The sequence below is a fragment of the Crotalus tigris genome, unplaced genomic scaffold (genome assembly GCF_016545835.1).
Source record: "Crotalus tigris isolate CLP2741 ecotype Arizona unplaced genomic scaffold, ASM1654583v1 scf7180000017690.20705106771:4171800, whole genome shotgun sequence".
Taxonomy (NCBI): Eukaryota; Metazoa; Chordata; class Lepidosauria; order Squamata; family Viperidae; genus Crotalus; species Crotalus tigris.
In genome coordinates, this window is record NW_024096569.1 from 337,144 (window position 1) to 360,519 (window position 23,376).

General features: G+C 54.8%; 2 protein-coding genes across 4 annotated transcripts in view; one reads left to right on the top strand and one right to left on the bottom strand.

Annotated features, from left to right (window-relative positions):
* Window positions 1–648: 648 nt before the first annotated feature.
* LOC120305652 lies at window positions 649–6,379 on the bottom strand. The gene is made up of 3 exons (XM_039337830.1): window positions 6,158–6,379; window positions 4,800–4,860; window positions 649–1,616 (listed from the first exon to the last, which is right to left on the bottom strand). The coding sequence occupies exons 1-3, from the start codon at window positions 6,281–6,283 to the stop codon at window positions 787–789; spliced, it is 1,017 nt and encodes a 338-aa protein (XP_039193764.1). The 5' UTR covers window positions 6,284–6,379; the 3' UTR covers window positions 649–786.
* Window positions 6,380–13,567: 7,188 nt separating this feature from the next.
* Window positions 13,568–23,376, top strand: part of NLGN2 (neuroligin 2) — a 48,070-nt gene continuing 38,261 nt past the window's right edge. For all 3 annotated transcript variants that reach the window (XM_039337877.1, XM_039337878.1, XM_039337879.1), the window contains exon 1: window positions 13,568–13,624. The gene's annotated coding sequence lies outside the window, so the exon portion shown is untranslated. The remainder of the gene's footprint in view (window positions 13,625–23,376) is intronic.

Here is a 23,376-nt window from a genome sequence, read left to right on the forward strand (position 1 = left end):
ATTGCCCTCCCCCAAGATTCTTGTTTAAGGCACCTAAAAAGAAGCTATCCACTGATGAAGCTGGAGCTGCAAAAATTGGAACAGCCACTAGGTGGCAGCCAAGGATCTTCTGTCTCTCTTTACTGTTCCCCTGGTGGCCAGGCAGAGTATGGCAGCCCAGCTTCAGTAGGCCTGCCAAAGATCTGGAGAATCGACTCCCCAGAAGCCCACCATGGGCTGAGAGGGGCCTGCCTCCCAGTTCCACCACTGTCTTGAATGGGAGCCACTGTCCACACTGCCCTGTGTGTGCGCGCAGCTCCATTTGTGCGAGCAGTAGGCACGCGCACCCGCTGCTCGCGCAAATGGAGCACCTGCGCGCGTTGTCAATTCGCGCAAGTGGGGACGTGCACAGCTGCGTGCTCAAGGCCCGGTAGCGGACAGAGTCCTGGGAGCTGGAGGCCCCTGCCTTAATCCGTGCCACTTTGGAGGGTCAACCCAAAACCAGGAGGGTGGCCGCCACGGGATGGGTTGAGGCTGTGTCTAGTTTTAGGTGCGCCCTTTCACAACACACCCTGGGGACACGCCTGGCTTGGTACAGAGGCAGAGTGGATGTGTTGGCAAAGACAGCTGGACCCAAGGTCAACTGAGCAGCACGCCATGGGGTTTTTAATGGGATGGATGGATTTGCCTTTAATGTTCGCTCCCCAAACCAAGATGCGCCCACTTTGGACAGCTGCACGTCTGTCCTTCCTCTCTTCTCCTCTTCCTCCTCCTCTTCCTCCCTCTCCCTGCTTTGCACTCGCAGGTTTATTTGCTGCGGTACACCCAATCGGAGCCAGGCGGGGTCTCGGCCCGGGACAGACGTTTTGTGCTGGCTGGCCCCCCTTCGGTTGGGGTGGTCCCTGTTTGCATGAGGGTGTTGACCACGTTATGGAACCGAGGAGGACCCCCGGCTGGGACTTGCAGCTGTTGCATCGCAGGGGTCGGTGTCTCCGATTCCCGTGCTCGGCGCGACTCACGTGCTTCACGCGCTTCGTACTCTGCCTGTTCATCCTGGCTGAGTGTCCGTCGCCGGTGGGCCCTTTCAGGGCTCGGCGACCGACTCCCCGGTGGGGTCTGAGGGTGGACGGGGTAGATGTACACTCTGGCAGGACGCCGGGAAACAGGATAGTCTGCCTCCTGGCCGCTGGCTATGGAGCGACGCTGAGGCTCCCCCACTGGGGCCCGTACATACGGTTCGGCAGGCACCAAGGTATTCCGCCGTTCCTCAGGCATAGTAACAACCTGGTCGGAAGTCCCAACAGCAACATCCCGGAAACGGGGGGCAGGATAGGCTGAGGGGGCTGAGGAGGTGCGGGGCCGAGGCCGGATGTCACATTCGCAGTTGTAATAATGGGGTGAGCTGCATGGCGGATAATCGGGATACAAGTGTCGGTGATGGTGTTCCCTGCATCGGAAGTGCCCATTTTCCAAGTTCATGGTGACCTTGACCGGCTCCAGGGTACACTGGAGACAGCGTCGTTGCGGCGATCGGCTGCGTCGGCGTCGCGGGGGATCATCTTCGGAGAATTGTATCGATGGCTTTCGGGGGTAAACTTTCTTCACTGGGCGGACGAGAACCGGAGATTTTTCAGCTTCTGAAAAAAGAAAGACGACCCATTGCCAAACAGTCACCTGGGTGCAGGAGAGGCTGAGTTGGGTGCTGCCTTGCCAGCATCAAAGCCATTTGGCGTCCGTGCTGAGGACACAAAGCCGGAGAAATTTTGCGAGCGAGACAGAGCCTCAGACCTGTCGTAAGAGAATCCTTTTTACGGAGTGTCTTAGAGCAGCGGTTCTCCACCTGTGGGTCGGGACCCCATTTGGGGTCGAACGACCATTTCACGGGGGTCACCAAACAACGCAGTCTGCCATTTTTTTCCCCCTTTTCCTTAGCTGTGCTCCTCCCTTTTATTCTATTGGCTTTGGAAAGCCAATAGAAGAGACTCTCTTGAATGGAGTCTAATTCTATTGGCTTTCAAAAGCCAATAGGAATTGTCCAGGCTGTCTCTGCCCTGCTGAGCCCGCCAAAAGCCCCATTCTGCAAACGGTGCTGCACCAGTTGAGTAGTCCTCAACTTACGACCGGTGGAGTAGTCCTCGACTTACGACCGGTTGGGGTCGCGGCATTAAAAAGGTTGAGAACCACTGTCTTAGAGAAAATGTGTGACAGTTAAAAAAAAAAGTCTTTTGGGTTTACAGGCAGTCCTCGACTTACAACAGTTCATCTTACAACGGCACTGAAAAATGTGACTTACGAGGAAGTCACACTTTTTCACACTTACCACCATTGCACCATCTCTCACGTGATCAAAATTTGGACGCTTGGCAGCTGACTCATATTTACGACGGTCGCAGTGTCCCAGAGGATCACGGGATCCCCTTTCGCGACCTTCCGACATGCAAAGTCAGTGGGGGAAGCCAGATTCCCTTAACTGTTACTCTTTCAACGACTGCAACGGTTCACTTACAAGTGGGTCCAGAAAGATTGCAAAATGGAGCAAAGCTCGCTTAGCAACTGTCTAGCTTAGCAACGGAAATGTTGCGTTCTGTTTGGGTCCTAAGTCAAGGGCTACCTGTAGTTTCATTTTATGTGCTTTGTGTGGGTTGCAACTTACTCTGAGATTCTTAGGATAACGAGGAGGTGAAAATAATTCCGATAAGCATTCCTTTAGGAACACAACTTTGCCATTTGTTTACACCGCACACTTACATTTGTGTCCTATGGTTTTGTTGCTGATGTTTTTATCCACTACTTAAACCAGGGCGCAATTTGTCACGTATGGCAGCAGTTTTACGCGTTTGCTTATCTATTTACAAGAGAGATAAAACCGCATACAATTAAAATGTTGAGAGCCCTTCAGAAGCTATTAATAGTTCTTTTAAGAAGCTGGTGCTGCTTTATTGTTGTATTTTAGAGGGTAGATTTGCTGCTCAGCACCCTTGGGCAATCTGGATCCTGCTGCAATCTTGAAGCCAAGTGGGCAGAAAAATTCTAAATAAATAAACATAAAATAAATAAATAAACAAGCAAGCAAACAGAGGCATAGAATATCAAAATCATGTGAAGTATTAGTGCCTCTTTATAAATCCTTAGTAAGGCCACACCTGGAATACAGCATCCAATTTTGGTCGCTGCATTACAAAAAAAGACGTTGAGACTTTGGGAAAAGTGGAAAGAAGAGCAACTAAGGCAGTGGTTCTCCACCTGTGGGTCGGGACCCCATTTGGGGTCGAACGACCATTTCACGGGGGTTGCCAAACAACGCAGTCCGCCATTTTTTTCCCCTTTTCCTTAGCTGTGCTCCTCCCTTTTATTCTATTGGCTTTTGAAAGCCAATAGAATAGACTCTCTTGAATAGAGTCTAATTCTATTGGCTTTCACAAGCCAATAGGAATTGTCCAGGCTGTCTCTGCCCTGCTGAGCCCGCCAAAAGTCCCATTCTGCAAACGGTGCTGCACCAGTTGAGTAGTCCTCGACTTATGACCGGTGGAGTAGTCCTCAACTTACGACCGGTTGGGGGTCATGGCATTAAAAAGGTTGAGAACCAATCAACTAAGGTGATTAAAAGCCTAGAGAGTGAAATATATGAAGAACGATTGCAGGAATTGGAAACATCCAGTTTAGAGAAAAGAAGGACTAGGGGGGACATGATAACAGTCCTCCAGTATTTGAGGAGGGGGTCAACTTATTCTCCAAAGCACCAGAATTGGATGGAAACCAACCAAGGAGAGAAGCAACCTGGGATTAAGGAGAAACTTCCTGACAGTGAGAACAATTAACCCAGTAGAACAGTTTGTCTTCAGAAATTGTGGGTGCTCCATCACTGGAGGCTTTTAAAAAGAGACTAGACAACCATTTGTCTGAAATGGAAGAGGGTCTCCTCCCTGAGCAGGGGGTTGGACTAGAAGACCTCCAAGGTCCCTTCCAACTCAACTATTCTGTTAAGATCCAGAGAGAGATGGGCTGGATGGAGAAGAGCTGCACAGCCTCTTCCAGCTTTATGCTTCTCTCTCTCAACTCAACCACCTTCACCTACCTACTTAGTCTATCTGGATTGTAGGGGGGGGGAGCAGAAAGCTCCCTTGGGAAAACCATAACGCTGGGTACGATGGCAGGAGAGGGGAGAGGAAGGGACTTGGCAGCACAAGTCGGAAGAACTGAAGAACCAGGTTGGGAACAGGCCCTGCTGGAGAAAACCTCCACGGCCACACCAGTCGGATGGCCCACAGCACATTCAGTCGGGTGTCCGTGTTTTTTACAAATGTTTTTTTTTTATTATTATTAAAAATGTTAATTTTGGAAGGAGCTGAGGTGGCGCAGCAGTTAGGGTGCAGTACTGCAGGCCACTTTAGCTGACTGTGTTCAGCAGGTCAGCAGTTCAAATCTCACCGGCTCAAGGTTGACTCAGCCTTCCATCCTTCTGGGGTAGGTCAAATGAGGACCCAGATTGTTGGGGGCAATGTAAAATATATATTGGAAGTTTTTAAGAAGAGACTGGACAGCCATTTGTCCGAAATGGTGTAGGGTTTCCTGCCCGAGCAGGGGGTTGGACTAGATGACCTCCAAGGTCCCTTCCAACTTTACTACTACTATTATTATTATTATTGCTTACTGGTGTACACCGCTTAGAGAGTGCTCGCACTTAAAGCGGTATATAAGTCTCATAAATAAAGGAGACGAAACTACGCCCAAGCTTCAGGGTGGCACCAGGAAATAAAGGCCGGAGTCTTTACCTGCCAGCCCCCCCACCCCAGTTTCTGCCATCACCCCCACCCCCTCACCTTTGGCAGTGGGCTGACGTCCACACAGGTTCCTCACAAAGCAGCAAAGGTAATAGCAGATCTGGGAGGAAAGAGGGAGAAAATTTGATCAATATATTTTAGAATACACAAAGCGTTGTTCATTTTTTACACTGCTCGTCTTACCCAACTGACTCTGGGTGATGTGTAAAACCATATAAAACATGTGAATAAAAGCAGAAAATGTAAAAAAAAAAAAAACATAATTTAAAAATTCTTTAAAGACAGACTTTTAACTTCCAAGCAAAATCCAGGTGTAAAATTCTGCAGCGATGAAGCTGACTGGGTAGGACTGGGCTCTGAAGCTACTAGGCGCCATTGCCTGTTCTTGGACAGGACTACAACTCGCATGGAGTTTCAGCCCCCCAATCATCTAGACCAGTGGTTCTCAACCTTTTTAATGCCGCGACCCCCAACCGGTCGTAAGTCGAGGACTACTCAACCGGTCGTAAGTCGAGGACTACTCAACTGGTGCAGCACCGTTTGCAGAATGGGACTTTTGGCGGGCTCAGCAGGGCAGAGACAGCCTGGACAATTCCTATTGGCTTTTGAAAGCCAATAGAATTAGACTCTATTCAAGAGAGTCTATTCTATTGGCTTTCAAAAGCCAAGAGAATAAAAGGGAGTAGCACAGCTAAGGAAAAGGGGGGAAAAATGGCGGACTGCGTTGTTTGGCGACCCCCGTGAAATGGTCATTTGACCCCAAATGGGGTCCCGACCCACAGGTGGAGAACCACTGTAGACTCCTACAACAGACAGACTGGAACCCTTCCCCCATTGCCTCCTGGGCAGTGTTTGCAAGTTACATCCTGTAGTACAGGTAGCCCTCGGCTTACAACGGTTCATTTAGCGACCGTCCAAAGTTACGACGGCACTGAAAAAAGGGACTTGTAACCGTTTTTCACACTTAAGACCGTTGCAGCGTTCCCCAGGGTCACGTGATTTACATTCAGCTGCTTGGCAACTGAACTCACATTTACGACGGTCGCAGCGTCCCGGGATCACGTGATCCCCTTTTGCGACCTTCAGACAGACCAAGTCAGCGGGGAGGTCAGATTCGCTGAACGACCATGTGACGAACTTAACCCCCGTGGCAAGACAGGTCGTAAAATGGGGCAAAGCTCACTTGACCGATGTCTCCCTTAGCAACATAAATTCCGGACTCCGTTGGGGCCGTAAGTCAAGGACGCCCTGTGTTTGACTGCGCCACTGTGGATGGCATCTTAACTCTTTTCATCGTACTCTGTGGGGCCCCTGCTGACAGCCCCCCCCATGCCGAGGCCCCCATTGGAGGCTGGGGCCTCCCCCCATCCATCCCCGGGCCCCTCGGGGTCCCTCACCACGGTGGCCAGCTTGAGGGCCAGTTGCACCACCAGGATCAAGGCCAGCAGGACGGCCACCGTCTCGTGGAGCTCCAAGCAGCAGCCCTCGGGGGGTGGGTGGCACAGGAGGCTGGGGTCCCCCATGGGAGAGGCGACTGGGCCAGCAGCTGACCGGCTGAGCCGGACATCCCCTCTGCCCCCCCTTGCTTGGCACAGGGGCTGCAGGCCCGGGCAGGGCTGGGGGCCCCCGGCTGGAGAGCCCAGGATGGGGCTGGCCCAAGCAGGGTTTGTGATGCGATTGAGCCCCCCCCTCCCAGGGATTGTGAGGTGGAGGAGGCCAGAGGTGTGGGGGGGGCAGCTTGGGCCACTGGTTGCTCCCTCCCTCCCTCCCTCCCCTCTGTTGTCCCCTTCAGGCAATCTGCACATCCATCATGCTGGGCTGGGAGGTGGGCAGAGAGAACTCCCTCGCAGGTAGGCAGGTGGGCACCGGGATTGCTGGCCTGGACTACTGACCTCCTTCTTTCCTCCCTCCCTCCCTCTCCTTCCTTCCTTCCTTCCTCCCTCCCTCCCTCTTCCCTCCCTCCCTTTTCTCCTTCCATTCTTCCTTCCTTCCTTCCTTCCTCCTTCCCTCCCTTTCCTCCTTCCTTCCTCCCTCCCTTTTCTCCTTCCTTCCTTTCCTCCCTCCCTCCTTTTTCTCCTTCTTTCCTCCCTCCCTCCCTTCCTTCCTCCCTCTCTCCTTCCCTCCCTTTTCTCCTTCCATTCTTCCTTCCTTCCTCCCTCCCTTTTCTCCCTTCCTCCCTTTTCTCCTTCCTTCCTTCTTTCCTCCCTCCCTCCTTTTTCTCCTCCCTTCCTCCCTCCCTCCCTTTTCTCCTTCCATTCTTCCTTCCTTCCTCCCTCCCTTTTCTCCTTCCTTCCTCCCTTACTCCTTTTTCTCCTTCCTTCCTTCCTTTCTTCCTCCCTCCCTCCCTCTTCCCTCCCTCCCTTTTCTCCTTCCATTCTTCCTTCCTTCCTTCCTCCTTCCCTCCCTTTTCTCCCTCCATTCTTCCTTCCTTTTTCCTCCCTCCCTCCCTTTTTCTTTCTTCCACCTCCCTTCTTGCCTCCTCGGTTCTCACTTCCTTCCACCAACAAAGGACAAGACACCACAGAGAAGCCCCCCCCCCCCTCCATTGCTGGCCCGGAGTCCCCCTCCCCGCGCAGGCGCACTCTGCCACCAGGGGGCACCAGCAGGCTGCAAGACAGAAGCAAAGTGGTCATCCCTGGGACCACCTTCCAAAGGCCCCCCCGCCCCCCAAGCCTTTTCGCCCCCTCGCCCCAAAATCCAAAAAGTCATCAGTCACCCACGCTCAGCCCCCCAATTTCCCAATTCCTTTCCAGCCCGCCCCTGCACGGTGTCTGAAGCCAGCTTTAGCCCCCATCCCTGCAAAGGAGCTTCAGGACCCCCCCCCCCAGCGAAGCAGGCTTGGCCGCCCTCAGACCCTTCGCAGGACCTGCATCTTGACCCCGAGGCTGTCCTGACAACCTCCCTTCCCTGTGCACAACCACTACACTCTAGAACAGAGTTCTTCAAACTTTTGATGACTTGTGGACTTCAACTCCCAGAATTACTAAGCCAGTGTGCCTGGCTGAGGAATTCTGGGAGTTGAAGTCCACAAGTCTTAAAGGGGGCCAGGGTTGCGGACCCCTGCTTTCAACTAAAGCAGGGGGTGTCCAACCTTGGCCCCTTTAAGAACAATGGGATTCTGGGAGTTGAAGTCCACCATTCTTAAAGGGGCCAAGGTTGTGGACCCCTGCTTTCAACTAAAGCAGGGGTTTCCAACCTTGGCCCCTTTAAGAACAGTGGGATTCTGGGAGTTGAAGTCCACCGGTCTTAAAGGGGCCAAGAGTGGCCATTCCTGCTTTTTAAAAAAACCTTTCCTGTTTTAGGTGTAAATCCAAATCAGGTGTCTTCAAGCTGGGCCCGTTGATGACTGGTGAACTTCAACTCCCAGAATTCCTTGTGCCTGGCTGAGGAATTCTGGGAGCTGAAGTCCACCAGTCACCAAAGGGCCCAGTTTGAAGACCCCTGATCTAAATCCACAGAGGAACTCCTGAGAAAGGGCAAGATGGATGATTATTTGACTTTTCTGCCCTTTAATTCTCTCCTAATTCTCTCCTCCGACAGATCCGGAGGTGGATCGGCCGGTTTAAATTCTGGGCAGGGAGGGAGTGGAGATCAAACGCTTGCTTGGCACAGTCCCCCTGCTCACACACGTTCTGTACACATCCATGTGCGACGGGCACCGGTGTTTTCAAACCCAGATAATGTGGAATAATGAACAATCACTAGAACAGAGGTTCTCAACCTGTGGGTCGGGACTCCATTTGGGGTCGAACGACCATTTCACGGGGGTCGCCAAAGACTCCACGGGTTCCCCCATTTTTTAGGTCGCCTTCTTTTCCGCCATTGTTTTCTTTTTCTTAGCTGTGCTACTCCCTTTTATTCTATTGGCTTTTGAAAGCCAATAGAATAGACTCTCTTGAATAGAGTCTAATTCTATTGGCTTTCCAAAGCCAATAGGAATGGTCCAGGCTGTCTCTGCCCTGCTGAGCCCGCCAAAAGCCCCATTCTGCAAACGGTGCTGCACCAGTTGAGTAGTCCTTGACTTACGACCGGTTGAGTAGTCCTCGACTTACAACCGGTTGGGGGGGGGTCGCGGCATTAAAAAGGTTGAGAACCACTGCACTAGAATAATGATGTGTCTGCATAATTACTGGAATAGTGCTGTGTTAGTAGTATGTGACTAACCCAGTGGTTCTCAACCTTTTTAATGCCGCGACCCCCAACCGGTCGTAAGTCGAGGACTACTCAACCGGTCGTAAGTCGAGGACTACTCAACTGGTGGAGCACCGTTTGCAGACTGGGACTTTTGGCGGGCTCAGCAGGGCAGAGACAGCCTGGACAATTCCTATTGGCTTTGGAAAGCCAATCGAATTAGACTCTATTCAAGAGAGTCTCTTCTATTGGCTTTCAAAAGCCAATAGAATCAAAGGGAGGAGCACAGCTAAGGCAAAGGGGGAAAAAATGGTGGACTGTGTTGTTTGGCGACCCCCGTGAAATGGTCGTTCCACCCCAAATGGGGTCCCGACCCACAGGTTGAGAAGCACTGGACTAACCTAATGTGCATTGCACTTGGATACAATGTATGTAGCAAACTCTCCATTGTATACCTGTGAGAAACGAACCTCATGTATTACAATGTGTATTTCAGTGTGTATTCCTTTGTTGCTGAGAAAAAAAGAAACTATAAAACTGAAGTCTGAACCCGCCCTGGGGTTCAGAATTGCTTGTTGCTGTTGCTTCTGAACCTGCGCAATAAATCTCTCTGCTAAAACCCTCTGGAATTCGTAAGAGTCCTTTCGTTTTCCGCAAGATTTGGAGCTGGGGGGGGGGGCCCTTTCTGCTGAAGGCAAATTAATCTTTCCTCCAATCGTTTTTCACACCTGTGGGCCAGGTAAGGGCTGAACAAACAGCTCCTGCCAGCCCGGAACAGCAAGCAGCCCTCGTGTTACACACCCGACAAGGTGCGAAGGTGCCCAGGAAAAAAGCTGGAACCATGCCAGCTGGAGGGGGGGCACCGGGTCTTCGCTGGGGGGGGCGGCAGGGCAGGAAGAGAGGGAGGTGGGAAGGGGGCAGGTGGTTGATAGGAACGAAGAGGTGAGAAGTACTTGCTAATTAGTATCAGCCAGGCCTGCATTGCTCCCAGCTTGCGGGCCTCCTCCGGGAGGTGGGCAAGGCAACACTGGAGGAAAGGGACAAAGGGGAGGGGGTCACTTCCTGTTGTGTGGGGCAGTAGATGGGGAGGAGCCCCCCCCCCCCTAGAACAGGAGCAGGTCCCTCTTGGATCTGACCAGGCCTCACCCTGGAGGTCTTTGCAAGTCAAAGGCTGGACTTCTTCTTGGGAGGGGGGAGGGGGAGGAGGAGGAGGAGGAGAGGAAGGAGGAGTAGAAGGAGGAGAGGAGCAGGAGCAGGAGAAGGAAGGAAGGAAGGAGGAGAAGGGATGGAGAAGTAGGATGAAGAGAAGGAAGACAATTAATGTAATAATAATGATAAACTTGGAAGGGGCCTTGGAGGTCATCAAGTCCAATCCCCTGCTCAGGCAGGAAATCTTACACCATTTCAGGCAAATGGCTGTCCAGTCTCTTTTTAAAAACTTCCAGTGTTGGAGCATTCTGGAGGCAGGTTGTTCCACTGGTTAATTAGGAGGAGGGAGGAAGGAGAAGGAGGACGAAAGAAGGAACACTGGAAGTTTTTAGTACCAATAGTCATAGGCTCCTTGGGTGCAATCCCAAAACAACTGGAGCACCACTTGAACACCATCATCGGCATTGACAAATTCGCTATTAGTCAATTGCAAATGGCGGCCTTATTAGGAACTGCCTCCATCCTGCGACGATACCTGTAATACCATCAAACACCCACATCTGCCTATCCCAGGTCCTGGGTAAGGACTCGATAGGTAGACAAATATGCCAAATCCAGTCTGAACATCTGGCTGACTGTGCAATGATCCATAATAATAATAATAATAATAGTAATAGTAATAATAACAACAACAGCAACAACAATAATAATGACTTAACAATTGTCGATAAGAAAGACAAAAAAGTCTGGATAGTGGACGTGGCAGTGCCTGGAGACAGCAGAATAGAAGAGAAAGAACTGGAGAAGATAACAAAATACCAAGACCTACAAATAGAAATAGAAAGACTGTGGCAAAAGCAAGCAAGGGTAGTACCAATAGTCATAGGCTCCTTTGGCGCAATCCCAAAACAACTGGAGCACCACTTGAACACCATTGGCATTGACAAATTTGCTATTAGTCAATTGCAAAAGGCGGCCTTATTAGGAACTGCTTCCATCCTGCGACGATACCTGTAATACCATCAAACATCCACATCTGCCTATCCCAGGTCCTGGGTAAGGATTCGATAGGTAGACAAAATGCCAAATCCAGTCTGAACATCTGGCTGACTGTGTGATGATTGAGATAATAATAATAATGTTGGAAGGGACCTTGGAGGTCATCAAGTCCAACCCCCTGCTCAGGCAGGTAACCCTATACCAGTTGAGCAGGGGGTTGGACCTGATGACCTCCAAGGTCCCTTCCAACTTTATTATTCTGTATTCTACCTTGGCCTACTCAGAGCTCGTATTCCAGCGTTGCATGTCTACTTGAACTTCACGGGTTGGGTGCTAACCCAACAGCTATATTTGAGGTGATGATGATAAACCACAAATGATGGTTTAGGATTGCGGGTGGACGACAGTGGCTTATTTAACAAGCCACGGTTAATCTAATTAGCCCGTCGCCTGAGATTCAAGCCCAGTTTTGACCTCGGGCTTCTGTTTTTTCGGAAGATTAGAGGGCCAGCAACATGGGCGGTTTGGAGACAACTTCCCCAACCCCTGGCCCTCCAGATGGTGGCGCTACAACTCCCAGAATTCCCTGTGCTGCGCTCTGGAAGCAGAAGCCCCATGTGGTGGTGGTGGGGACACCAGATCAGGGCAGGCAGCTGTGCCAGATGTGTTACTAGGAGGGGTGTCTGTGCAGGGGGTGTCCAGTTGGATAGACATATGTCCAGAAATGGCCGGGTCTGATCAGTCAATTGATGCTCAGTGACCCCCCCAGCAGCGAAGACCCTTCCCCGCCCCCATTAGCACACCATGCCAAAGCCTAACCAGGTTAACAACAGTCTGGATTCAGCCCGTGTCAAAACCCCAGCTCAGGTGCCCAGTTGGCTGGGAAGAAGGTTCGAATCCTGGAGAATGAGAGAGATGCCCACCACCCATTTGCCAGCCAGCCAGCCATCATTCTGCATCCAGAGGTGGTAGCCCCCCCCTACACACACACACACACACCCCAAGGGGAAGGGAAACATAGGGAAGGGTCTGGCCGTCCCTTTGGGAGCGGGACCCTCCTCAATTGCTCCCCTCTCATCCTGGAGGGGCTCGTGGCCTTAAGGAGACCCCACCACTTGGGGGTCCGGACTGTGCGGCTCGCCTGCTTCCCACGGACACACGCCCCCCCACCCTCTCCGGAGGCGCCCCCTCCTCAATCTCTTCCAGAAGGGGCTCCTCGGCCTCGAAGGGATCCTGCCCCTTGGGGGGTCTGGGGTTCTTTCCCCGGCCTCATGCCCCCACCCTCTGCAGAGGTGCCCCCTCCCTCTTCCAGAAGGGGCTCCTCGGCCTGGCGCCCCTCACCCTCTGCAGAGGCACCCCCTCCTCAAATCTCTTCCAGAAGGGGCTCCTCAGCCTCGTATCCCCCCACCCTCTCCAGAGCCGCCCCCTCCTCAAATCTCTTCCAGAAGGGGCTCCTCGGCCTGGCACCCCCACCTTCTCCAGAGGCGCCCCCTCCTCCCAGAAGGGGCTCCTCGGCCTGGCGCCCCCTCCTCCCTCATTTCCAGAAGGGGCTCCTCGGCCTGGCGCCCCCCCTCTCCAGAGGCGCCCCCTCCTCCCAGAAGGGGCTCCTCGGCTTGGCGCCCCCACCCTCTCCAGAGGCACCCCCTCCTCCCAGAAGGGGCTCCTCGGCCTGGCGCCCCCTCCTCCCTCATTTCCAGAAGGGGCTCCTCGGCCTGGCGCCCCCCCCTCTCCAGAGGCGCCCCCTCGTCCCAGAAGGGGCTCCTCGGCTTGGCGCCCCCACCCTCTCCAGAGGCACCCCCTCCTCCCAGAAGGGGCTCCTCGGCCTGGCGCCCCCTCCTCCCTCATTTCCAGAAGGGGCTCCTCGGCCTGGCGCCCCCCCCTCTCCAGAGGCGCCCCCTCGTCCCAGAAGGGGCTCCTCGGCTTGGCGCCCCCACCCTCTCCAGAGGCACCCCCTCCTCCCAGAAGGGGCTCCTCGGCCTGGCGCCCCCTCCTCCCTAATTTCCAGAAGGGGCTCCTCGGCCTGGCGCCCCCCCCTCTCCAGAGGCGCCCCCTCCTCCCAGAAGGGGCTCCTCGGCCTGGCGCCCCCCCCTCTCCAGAGGCGGCCCCTCCCGCGCGGGCCCGGGTCCCCCCGCCCCCCGCGCGGCTCCCGCCCCCCGCCCTGACGCGGCGGCTGATGCGGGAGGTGGGCGAGGCAGGCGGCGAGCGGGCGAGCGAGCGGGCAGGAGCAGCGGCGGCGGCGGCGGCGGAGGGGTCGGGGCGCCCGGTGCAGCCTGCTCCGCTCCCCCGCGCTCGGCCTGGGCGGCCATCCCCCTCCCTCCCTCCCCCGCCCGGCCTTCGGCGGAGAGCCGCCTCCTCCCGCGCCCGCGCCCGCCCCCCAGGATGCGGGCAGCGCGCGTCGAGGGCGACGGAGGCGGAGAGCCCCGCGCGGCGGCGGCGGCTGCACCCCGAGACCCGGCCGGCGAGCGCGGAGCCCAGCAGCGGCGGCGGCGGCGGCGGCGCGGCGGCTGCTTCTTCTTCTTCTCCTCCTCCTCCTCCTCTTCCTCCTTCTGTTCTTCTTCCCGCGGCGGCGGCGGCTGCTAAGGCCGGTAAGCGGCGAGCGAGCGAGCGAGCGAGCGGGTGGGTGGGCGAGCGAGGGCCGTGGGACCTCCGACTCTCCGCGCTCCGGATGGCCCCCCACCCTCTCTGCTCTCCTCCCCCCCCCCAATTCCGCATCTCTGCTGCCTCTCGCAGGCTGGACCCCCCCCGCCGCCCCATCCCAGCCCACCCCGAAATTCCCCCATGGGAGGGAGGGGGGGAAGCAAGGCCTCCACGCGCTCGCCTCGGCCCCCCCCTCCCCAAATCAGGGCAGCCCTTCCCCCCCTCCTTCCCTCCCCAGGGCTCTCTGCGCCCCCCGCCTCCCCCCCCCCCCGCCGGCTAGATTGGTGGCTTCTGAAGCCCACCCCTCTGGCAATGGTGGCTCCCCCCTCCCTCCCTCCCTCCCTCTTCGGATGCCCCCCCCCCTCTATTTCACCCAGCTGCCGGCTCCTCCGTCCATCTTCCCTCCCCTCCCGGACACCGGGACGTTGCCCTGCTCCATCCTTGGGCCCGCCCGCTGCCTCCTCCCCAACTTACCCCCGCCTACCCCCCCCCCTTGCACCCGGAGCCGGCCGGCTTTGTTCCACCCCCCCCCCCACCCCGCAGTTGGTATCCCTGGAGGCTGAACGTGGCCTTGGCGGTGGTGGGGCTGGGGGGGGGCGCAGTGAGTGAGGTGCTGACACATAAAACACGCTGCCTGGTGAGGCAACCCCTCCCTGCCGATGGAGACGAGAGTGGGGTGGGGGCGCAGAGAGGAGGGGGGGTTTGGGGGGGGCGGGAGGGAGGGAGGGAAGAGCAACTGATCATAACCACAGGGAGGCAGAGGGAAGGGGGCCCCCCGCAGAGCCAAAGGGGGGGGGCGTCAGCAACAACCAGGCCAGTGTGTGTGTCTGTTGGGGGGCTTCTGGAGCCCAAAAGGAGCAGGGGGGGCTTGTGGGGGCACCGCAAGAGGGGGGAGGGTCTGGAAACTACCCCTTGCCCCTCTTTGCTGTTCCTGGAAAGATGGAGGGTGCAGGTGGGAGGGAGAGGGGTCAGAAGCAGAGAAAGAGCCCCCCCCCTCTTGTGACAAGCAACCCCTTGCCACGGGGGGGGGGGGGGAGGGGTGGGCTCCTTATCCTATCCAAAGACACCCCCCCCCCAGGCCTCTTTTGCACCTAGGGAAGCATCTAACCAAGGTGATTAGGCTGTTTCATGCTTTCCTGAGTGGAAAAATCTTAGGATGCTGTCTTGGGCAGTTGGGTGGGTGGGTGGGGGGCAAAGCAGGCAGAAAATCCCCCCTCCCCACTTGTAGGGTGTTCTGGCTTGGGGGGAGGGGTAGAGAGGCCAAATGGAGTGTGCAAGGGAAACCCTCCCACCCCTTTGTCCCAATTGTAGGAACTAAACAAACTTCTTCTTTTTCATATTTTTCGGTTGGGGTGTGTGTGTGTGTGTGTGTGCGTGCACGCGCACCCCCTTTTTCAGGGCCCTGCAGGAACTTCTGGCTCTGGGAAAGTGGTGGTCCTGGGTTCGAGGCCCTACGCTTGGCCTGTAAAATGTAGACAAATGCACCCCTTCCTTTTCCTGCCTCCAGACCCAAACGTTCAGGGGAATCCTTACCTGAAAGTAAGGATTAAATAAATCCTACCCAAATTAAAAAGGCTGAGCTGCCCACAGAGATCAGCTCCTCTTTCTTCCTGGGGGGGGGCAGTTTCAGAGCCTCCAGCTTCTCTTATCTCCCCCCCCCCTCCAGGCTTCAAGGAAATCTGTAATTGAGCACATGTCCTAAGAGGAGACTTGCAAAAAATCCAGGTTGGTTTGAAGCTTGCTAGTTGTTTCGCGACAGGGCGAGTGGCAGGGTGTAGACCCCCCCCAATAGAAATTTAATAGATTAAAAAGTAAAATAAACCCCAGGGGCAAATAAACGGGGTTCAGGGTTCGGGGTGGACCCTGGGAACGGGCTCGGTCAAGGAAACGGGCCAAAGGTTGTGGGCCCGATGGAGCATTCAGGGATTCTGCCTCCTGACCATGTGCAGTTTTGTGCCTGCTCCAGTGGAGAGCCCCCCCCCATCCAACCTCATTTGGAAGCAGGAAGAGGGGGAAACAGGTGGGGGGTGCGCAGAGCCCCCAGTCTGCACTCATGTGGCTTAAATTGGGATGGCCTTTAAGGCAAGAACGCTTCGGTTCCCCCCCCCCATCTCCACCTGTCTTCCCCCCAACTCCACCAAGTTGATTGAACAAAATAAACGGGGGGGGGGCTGTTTGAGCACAGGCTGAGTAGCCATTTATGGGCAATCTCTGCCCCCCCCCCGCACCCCCAAACATAGCTCTTGAGGTAGAGGGAAGAACAAATAAGGATTGGGACACCGGCGAAGCTGGTAGGGCTTATGGGCTGTGTAGTCCCCCCAGGCCTGCAGGAGGCCTGCTTCTTTTTTTGATTTCAGACTGCAAAAGGGGGTCTTTAAAAAAAAGGGGGGGTCTCTGGTCCCAAATCTTTGGAACCCAGATTTTAAGTCCTTTGGGGGGGGGCTTTATCTCTCCTCGGCCTGGCCTCCCCCTGGCCTCCCGAATTCCGAGTTGGGGGGTGTAGGAGAGAAGGTGGACCCATCAATGGGGGGGCCCCCCGTCTGATTTTACCCGTCTGATTTTAAGGCGGGGGGGGGGCAGTGCAGGAGCAGCCCTACGGGAGGGGAGAGCAGTCTATCTGCTCCTGGCTGGGGCCTGGGAGATTGGGTGGGTGGGTGGGCTGGCTCCCCCCCCTTGCCCAAAGCCTACACCCCCCCTTGCCCAAAGCCTGGCCCTTGACTGGCTGTTGCTAAGAAAGCCGTCAGCTGGGAGGCAGCGCGGAGGATGAGAGAGGAAGGGCGGAAGGCAGCCCCCCCCCTCGCCTCTCTCTCTCTCTCTATCTCTCCCCCCCCCCCAGCGCTCCGAGGCCCGACCAGCACACCTCCGGATCTGCCGGGGCTCCAAGTCTTCAAAACGGGGCGCAAGGCACATCTGGAGTCCCGGCACCTCTGGAGGGGTAAGGGGTTGATGGAGATGGAGGCGGAGGGGGAGGGGAGGGGGGGTTGTGCCTGGAAGGGAAGAGAAAAGCGGGGGGGGGCGCTGCCTTTGTGCTAGGCACGATTCCTGCAGCGAGCTGAACCCACAGCCGCCGGCCATCCTTGGCGCCTCGTCCCCTTTCCCCCCCCCGCTCCGGGCCTGCGGGTGGGGGGAGCCCCCTCCGTCCCTTCCCAAAACCGGGGGTGGGGGAGGGGGCTGAGCAGGAGCCGCACTGCCCCTCTCCCGCCCCCTCCCCCCCGTTTGCAAGCCTTGGGGACCCCCAGCATCGCGGGGAGGGAGGTGTCCGCCCCAGCCTCCGAGGTTCGGCTTGCCCCCCCCAGATGTGCCGAGAGAGCAAGGCAGGGAGGGGGGGGAATTAGGGGTCCACCCCCCCCCAATTCCCTCTTCCTCCTCTCTGCCGGGTGAGCTGCTCCATCCTCTCCGGCGCGGCGCGTAGTAACACCGGGGGGGCTGTTTTGCCGGGGAGGGGGCGGCGGCAGATGGGTCTGGGGGTGCCTCCTGTCCCCCCTTCCAAGGAGGGGGCCTTCGGGGGGGGGCTGGGCCGCCCCGCTTGCCTTGCCTTTGACGTCCCTCTGTACGTGGGTACGTGTGTGTGTGTGGGTGTGTGTGTGTGTGTGCTGGTGTGGCGCGCGCGCGTGTGTATGTGTAGCGCGTGTTCGCGACGTGTGTGTCCCTGCAGTGTGCTTGCTTGCTTGCTTGCTCGCGTGTGCCGGGCAGAGGCAAGGACCACCCGGATTGGCAGCCCCGAACCCCTTAAAAAAAAGGGCCAATCGGGAAGCTGGAAAGGCGCCCGGGAGGGGAGGGGGCTCTTGGCCCGCGACCCCCCTGCCTCTCCCCCCCCCCGCTGCATCTTGGCCTGCCTCCGCTCGGAGCCTCCATTTGTGGCCCACAAAAATCCAATTTAATGGCCCGGCCCGGTCAATATTTTCCAGCCCCTCCTTTGAAGCCCCTCCCCTTTTGCTGCCTCTCTCTGGGGCTCTTGCATTCGCCCACCCATCATCCCCAGCTGCCTGGCGGGGAAGGGGAGGAGGGGGAGCAGGCAAAGAGGCAAGGCAGCCCATCTGGAGGGCGCCAGGTTGGGGAAGGCCCCAGTCCCAGCCCAGGGCTTCCCGTCCCCCAACCTGGCGCCCTGTGGGTGGTCTGGATGTCCTCTGGAGGGGGATGAAATCTCTCCCCCCCCCCTCGGGGGGGCTTCCCTGCAGGTGTCTCTAGGCAAGCCTTCCTCCTACTCTTCCTCTTCTTCCCCTCTTCCTTCTGCTTTTCCTCCTCTTCCTCTTCTTCCTCTTCCTTCTCCTTCTCCTTTTCCTTTTCCTCTTCCTCCTTCTCTTTGTCCTCTTCTCCTCTTCCTCTCCTCTTCCTCTTTTCCTCTTCCTCTTCTCTTCTTCCTTTTCCTGTTCCTGTTCCTCTTCCTCCTTCTCTTTGTCCTCTTCTCCTCTTCCTCTCCTCTTCCTCTTTTCCTCTTCCTCTTCTCTTCTTCCTTTTCCTGTTCCTGTTCCTCTTCCTCCTTCTCTTTGTCCTCTTCTTCCTCCTCCTCCTCTTCCTCTCCTCTTCTTCTCTTCCTGTTCCTCTTCCTCCTTCTCTTTGTCCTCTTCTCTTCTTCCTCCTCCTCTTCCTTCTCCTCTTCCCGATCCTCTTCCTCCTTCTCTTCCTCTTCTTCCTTCTGCTTTTTCTCCTCCTCTTCCTCCTTCTTTTCTTTGTCTTCTCTTCTTCCTCTTTCTCTTCTCTTCCTTCTCCTCTTCCTGATCCTCTTCCTCCTTCTTTTCTTTGTCTTCTCTTCTTCCTCTTTCTCTTCTCTTCCTTCTCCTCTTCCTGATCCTCTTCCTCCTTCTTTGTCCTCCTCCTCTTCTCTTCCTCTTCTCTTCTCTTCCTGTTCCTCCTCCTTTTCTCTTCTTCCTCCTCTTCCTCCTCTTCCTGTTCCTCTTCCTCCTCCTCTTCCACTCTTCTTCCTCTTCCTCCTCCCCCTCCTCCCTCTCTAGCAGGGCCCAGATCTTCCCCCCTCCCACCTTCTGCCCCCCAGGATGGGAACCCTCCCTCTCCCCCCCTCCCGTCCCCCCCATGGTCTGCCAGCGATGACCACCAGGGGAACTATCTGTGCTGCAGCCAGTTGGGGAGGGGCTCCTTGCCTTGGCTGCCCCCTCCCACCTGTTCCTCCAGCGGCCCGGGCGGGGAGAGAGAGAGAGAGAGAGAGGGAGACAGATTGAGAGAGGGGGGGAGGGAGAGGGAGAGGGAGATTGAGGGAGAGAGAGGGGGAGAGGGAGAGAGAGGGAAGGAGAGAGAGAGATTGAGAGAGAGGGAGAGGGAGAGAGGGAGATTGAGAGAGAGAGAGAGGGAGATTGAGAGAGAGAGAGGGAGAGAGAGGGAGAGAGAGAGATTGAGAGAGAGGGAGAGGGAGATTGAGAGAGGGAGAGGGAGAGAGAGGGAGAGAGAGATTGAGAGGGAGAGAGAGAGATTGAGAGAGAGGGAGAGAGAGATTGAGAGAGGGAGAGGGAGAGAGTGATTGAGAGAGGGAGAGGGAGAGAGAGGGAGATTGAGAGAGAGAGAGAGGGAGAGAGAGATTGAGAGAGAGGGAGAGAGAGATTGAGAGAGGGAGAGGGAGAGAGAGGGAGAGAGAGAGATTGAGAGGGAGAGAGAGATATTGAGAGAGAGAGGGAGGGAGAGAGAGGGAGAGAGAGAGGGGGAGAGAGGGGGGGGGAGAGAGAGAGAGATTGAGAGAGATTGAGAGAGAGAGGGAGGGGGGGATCAGGTGGAGGAGGCAGGATCCGAACCTCCTCCTCCTGCCCGCCCTGGCCCTCTGCCCGCTTCAGAGCCGATGGCTCCCCCGGCTGTGGCAGGCGTCCAGCAAGGCTCTTTCTATTGAGGATGCTGCTTCCGCCTGGCGCCCCCTCCTCCCTCACGGCCAGCTGCACGGAGAGGCAGCCAGCCTCTGGAAGGCCCCCTCCCCACAAGGCCAGGAGATGAGGCAGGAAGACCCAGGGGTGGGGGGGAAGCCGTGCCCCCTTCCCCTGGCCTGGCTAGTGTGCCTTCGCTCTCCCTCCTCCCCCTCCTCCTCCTCGTCAAAGGGATGGTTTGACCCCGTTCACACAACCTTCTAACTTGCATTGCGGGTCCATTTGGGCGACGTCAAGTCACGAGTTCAAAATACAAGGGTGGTCCTCGGCTTCGCGCCCGTGATTCAGCCCGAGGCGTCTCTCGTTTAAGCGAGAAACGGGCGACCTGAGTTTCGCCCCCTTTTACGACGGTCCTTGCCCAGGTTGTTAAGCGAAACCCTGCAGTTGATTAAGTGAGGGAGACTGTCGTTAAGCGGATCCAGCTTCCCCACCCCCCCTTTGACTTTGCTTTGTCAGAAGGTCGCAAAAGGGGATCGCGCGATCTCGGGACGCTGCGACCGTCACAAATAGGAGACAGTTGCCAAGCATCCAAAGTTTTGATTGTGGGACCGTGAGGTGCTGTAATGGTCATTAAGTGTGAAAAACGGTCCGCAGTGACTTTTCTCGGTACCATTGTAATTTTGAATGGTCACTAAATGAAACCGTTGTACATCAAGGTTGTGAACCTACATTCCTCGGTCTCGGGCTGCGTAAGATGGTGGACTTCAACTCCCAGAATTCCCTGGCACTAATGCATTCCTTTTGATATGTATACCCATTACGGCATGCTTACTCTCTTGCGATCCCTTCCTCTGCAATCTGTCTGGAGAGATTGCAGAGGAAGGGATCGCAAGAGAGTAAGCAGGCCATAATGGGTATACCTATCAAAAGGAATGCATTAGTGCCAGGGACTTCTGGGAGTTGAAGTCCACCCACTTTACAGTTCCCCAGGCTGAAGAACACAGGTGTACAACACACAAAGGATGAATCTGAAAAATTAGCGGAGTGTCCGACGTTGATTTTTGTGCCTTGGGGAGACACCCGACAACCCGACACATCCTCCCATCCTGCTGTACGATGACATCACAAGGAGTGATGTCATCGGGACTTCCACACCCTCTTCCCATCCTCAGCCAAAGCCTAATTTGTTGGCTAGGAGCTGCAATCACAACTCCCCAGGTGCCTGGTGCGTGCGTGTGTGTGTGTGTGTTGTGTGTGCATACCTGTGTGTGGTTGCCGAGATGTCAAGGACCCCACCAAATCAAGCCCCCCTCCCACCCTCTGTTTTTTCCCCAAGGCGCTGGCTTTCCGCACCCATCACGCCTGGATTCTCCGCCTCGTAGCGGATCAAGCACGGGTGGTGGAATACGTGAGCCCAGGGTGATGGTTTCCGGAGTTGACGAGCACTCAGAATCAGGTGCCAAAGAGAGAGAGCCCTGATTTGGGGTCCAATTTGCAGGGAAAGCGGAAGAAATAATAAAATAGCGAGGCAGTTCCGCTTCCTGCCAGCTGATCCGCTTAACGACCGGGTTGCTAACTTAACAAGAGTTAACAAGGGTGGCGAGAAATGTTGTAACCACGGGACACAAAACTCAGTGGGCAAATGTTGTGCCCGTCAGTGCAGGACTGTCTCTCAAGGTGCCATTTAGATAGAGGCATCCATTCCCCTCCCCTCCGCCCCTCCCCTCCCCTCCCCCTCCCCCCTCCTCACCCCCTCCTTGGTGCTTTTTAAAAATTGATGTCCTGTTTCTGGCTGGACACCAAGAAACAACTCAACGTAAAGGGAGCATCGGTTCCGCGGGGGAAACCTCTGTCATTTGGGCAGGGGGAGAAAGAAGCCATCTTTGGCTGGGAAGCCATGGGACTTGTAGTCCTTGCTTCAGGGGAGGGGGCGTGCCCGTTCGTACCCGAAAGGGGAGCAGAGAGACACCCCCAATCCAGATAAATGCACTGTTCGCCCCAGCGTTCTGCGTTTCCCTGAGTCTAAAGCAGAGGAAATACCCTCAGCTCAGCAGGTTTAAGATTGATGGACTTCAACTCCCAGCATTCCTCAGCCAGCCTCTCCCAGAGGACATCCACTGGTTTTAAAGCAGGCTGACTGAGGAATGCTGGGAGTTGAAGTCCACTCGTCTTAAAGCACGATGACTGGGGAATGCTGGGTGTTGAAGTCCACCGGTCTTAAAGGACGATGACTGGGGAATTCTGGGAATTGAAGTCCACCCGTCTTAAAGCACGATGACTGGGGAATGCTGGGAGTTGAAGTCCACTCGTCTTAAAGCACGATGACTGGGGAATGCTGGGAGTTGAAGTCCACAGGTCTTAAAGTTTCTGAGGTTGAGAAAGGAACTCTAAAGGAAAAATTGACCAGGGAGATTAACTCATCCCAAAAGAGAGAGACAAAATCCTAGAACACCGGAGGGCAGGACGAGAAACAATGGATGGAAACTGGTCAAAGAGAGAAGCAACCTGGAATTAAGGAGAAACTTCCTGACAGGGAGGACAATTAACCAGTGGAACAGCCTGCCACCAGAAATCGTGGGCGCTCCATCACTGGAGGTTTTTAAGAAGAGGCTAGACAGTCACTTGTCTGAGATGGTGTAGGTTCTCTTGCTTGAGCAGGGGGCTGGACTAGAAGACCTCCAAGGTCCCCTCCAACTTTCTATTCTATTCTATTCTGTTCTATATTTTGTTATTCTATTCTATATTTTATTATTCTAGTCTATTTTATTCTATATTTTCTATTCTATTCTATTCTATTATTATTCTATACTTTTCTATTACTCTATTCTATTCTATTCTATATTTTATTATTCTATTCTATTTTATTCTATATTTTCTATTCTATTCTATTCTATTCTATTCTATTCTATTCTATTGAGACGCTGTGAAATTCTCCTACTTCCTGGTTTCTTCATTTTCTCTTTGACCCGCCCTCTCCAGCCGGATTTGTCTGTGTGTGTGTGTGCAGATTTGGGCATGTGGGTTAGCCCTGTCGGTTGTGGCGTTGACCTTGATCTTGATCCAGTTATTGTGGGAAAATCAGTCTGTGAGAAGGACGTGGCACCTTCTAGGCCTCCATCGCAAGCGGGCAGAGGACCAACCCCGGGGGCCTTGACTGCGGGGGCTGCTGGCCGATTGGGCTGGGTGTCTTGGCCAGCGGCTGGCACACTTGGCTGGCAGTGCCAGCCCAACCCAGCCAGGACCCAGGGCTGCCAATAAAACTGTGTCGAGGAAGAGAACAATCAGAATTTCTCATCCGTTGCAGAGAGGTGACTTTCAGAGTCTTCAAGGTGCTAGTCCATAGCAGCCGCAGATGCAAACGGAAGTAGACCTCGACGTGCAACCGTTCATTTAGTGACTGTCCAAAGTTATAACAGGGCTGGAAAAAAAAATGACTTACGGTGATCCTCGTGCCTAACGACTGACGTAGCATCCCTACATCAAAAATGCTTGCCATCTGGCATGTGCTTAGCATGGTTGCTGGCTTCTGGCAAAGAAAGCCAATAGAGGAATAGAATAGAATAGAATAGAATAGAATAGAATAGAATAGAATAGAATAGAATAGAATAGAATAGAATAGAATAGAATAGAATAGAGTAATAAAATATAGAATAGAATGGAATAGAATGGAATAGAATAGAATAGAATAATATAGAATAGAATGGAATAGAATAGAATAATAAAATATAGAATAGAATAGAATAGAATAATAAAATATGGAATAGAATGGAATAGAATATATAATATAATAGAATAGAATAATAAAATATAGAATAGAATGGAATAGAATAGAATAATAAAATATAGAATAGAATAGAATAGAATAGAATAGAATAGAATAGAATAGAATAGAATAG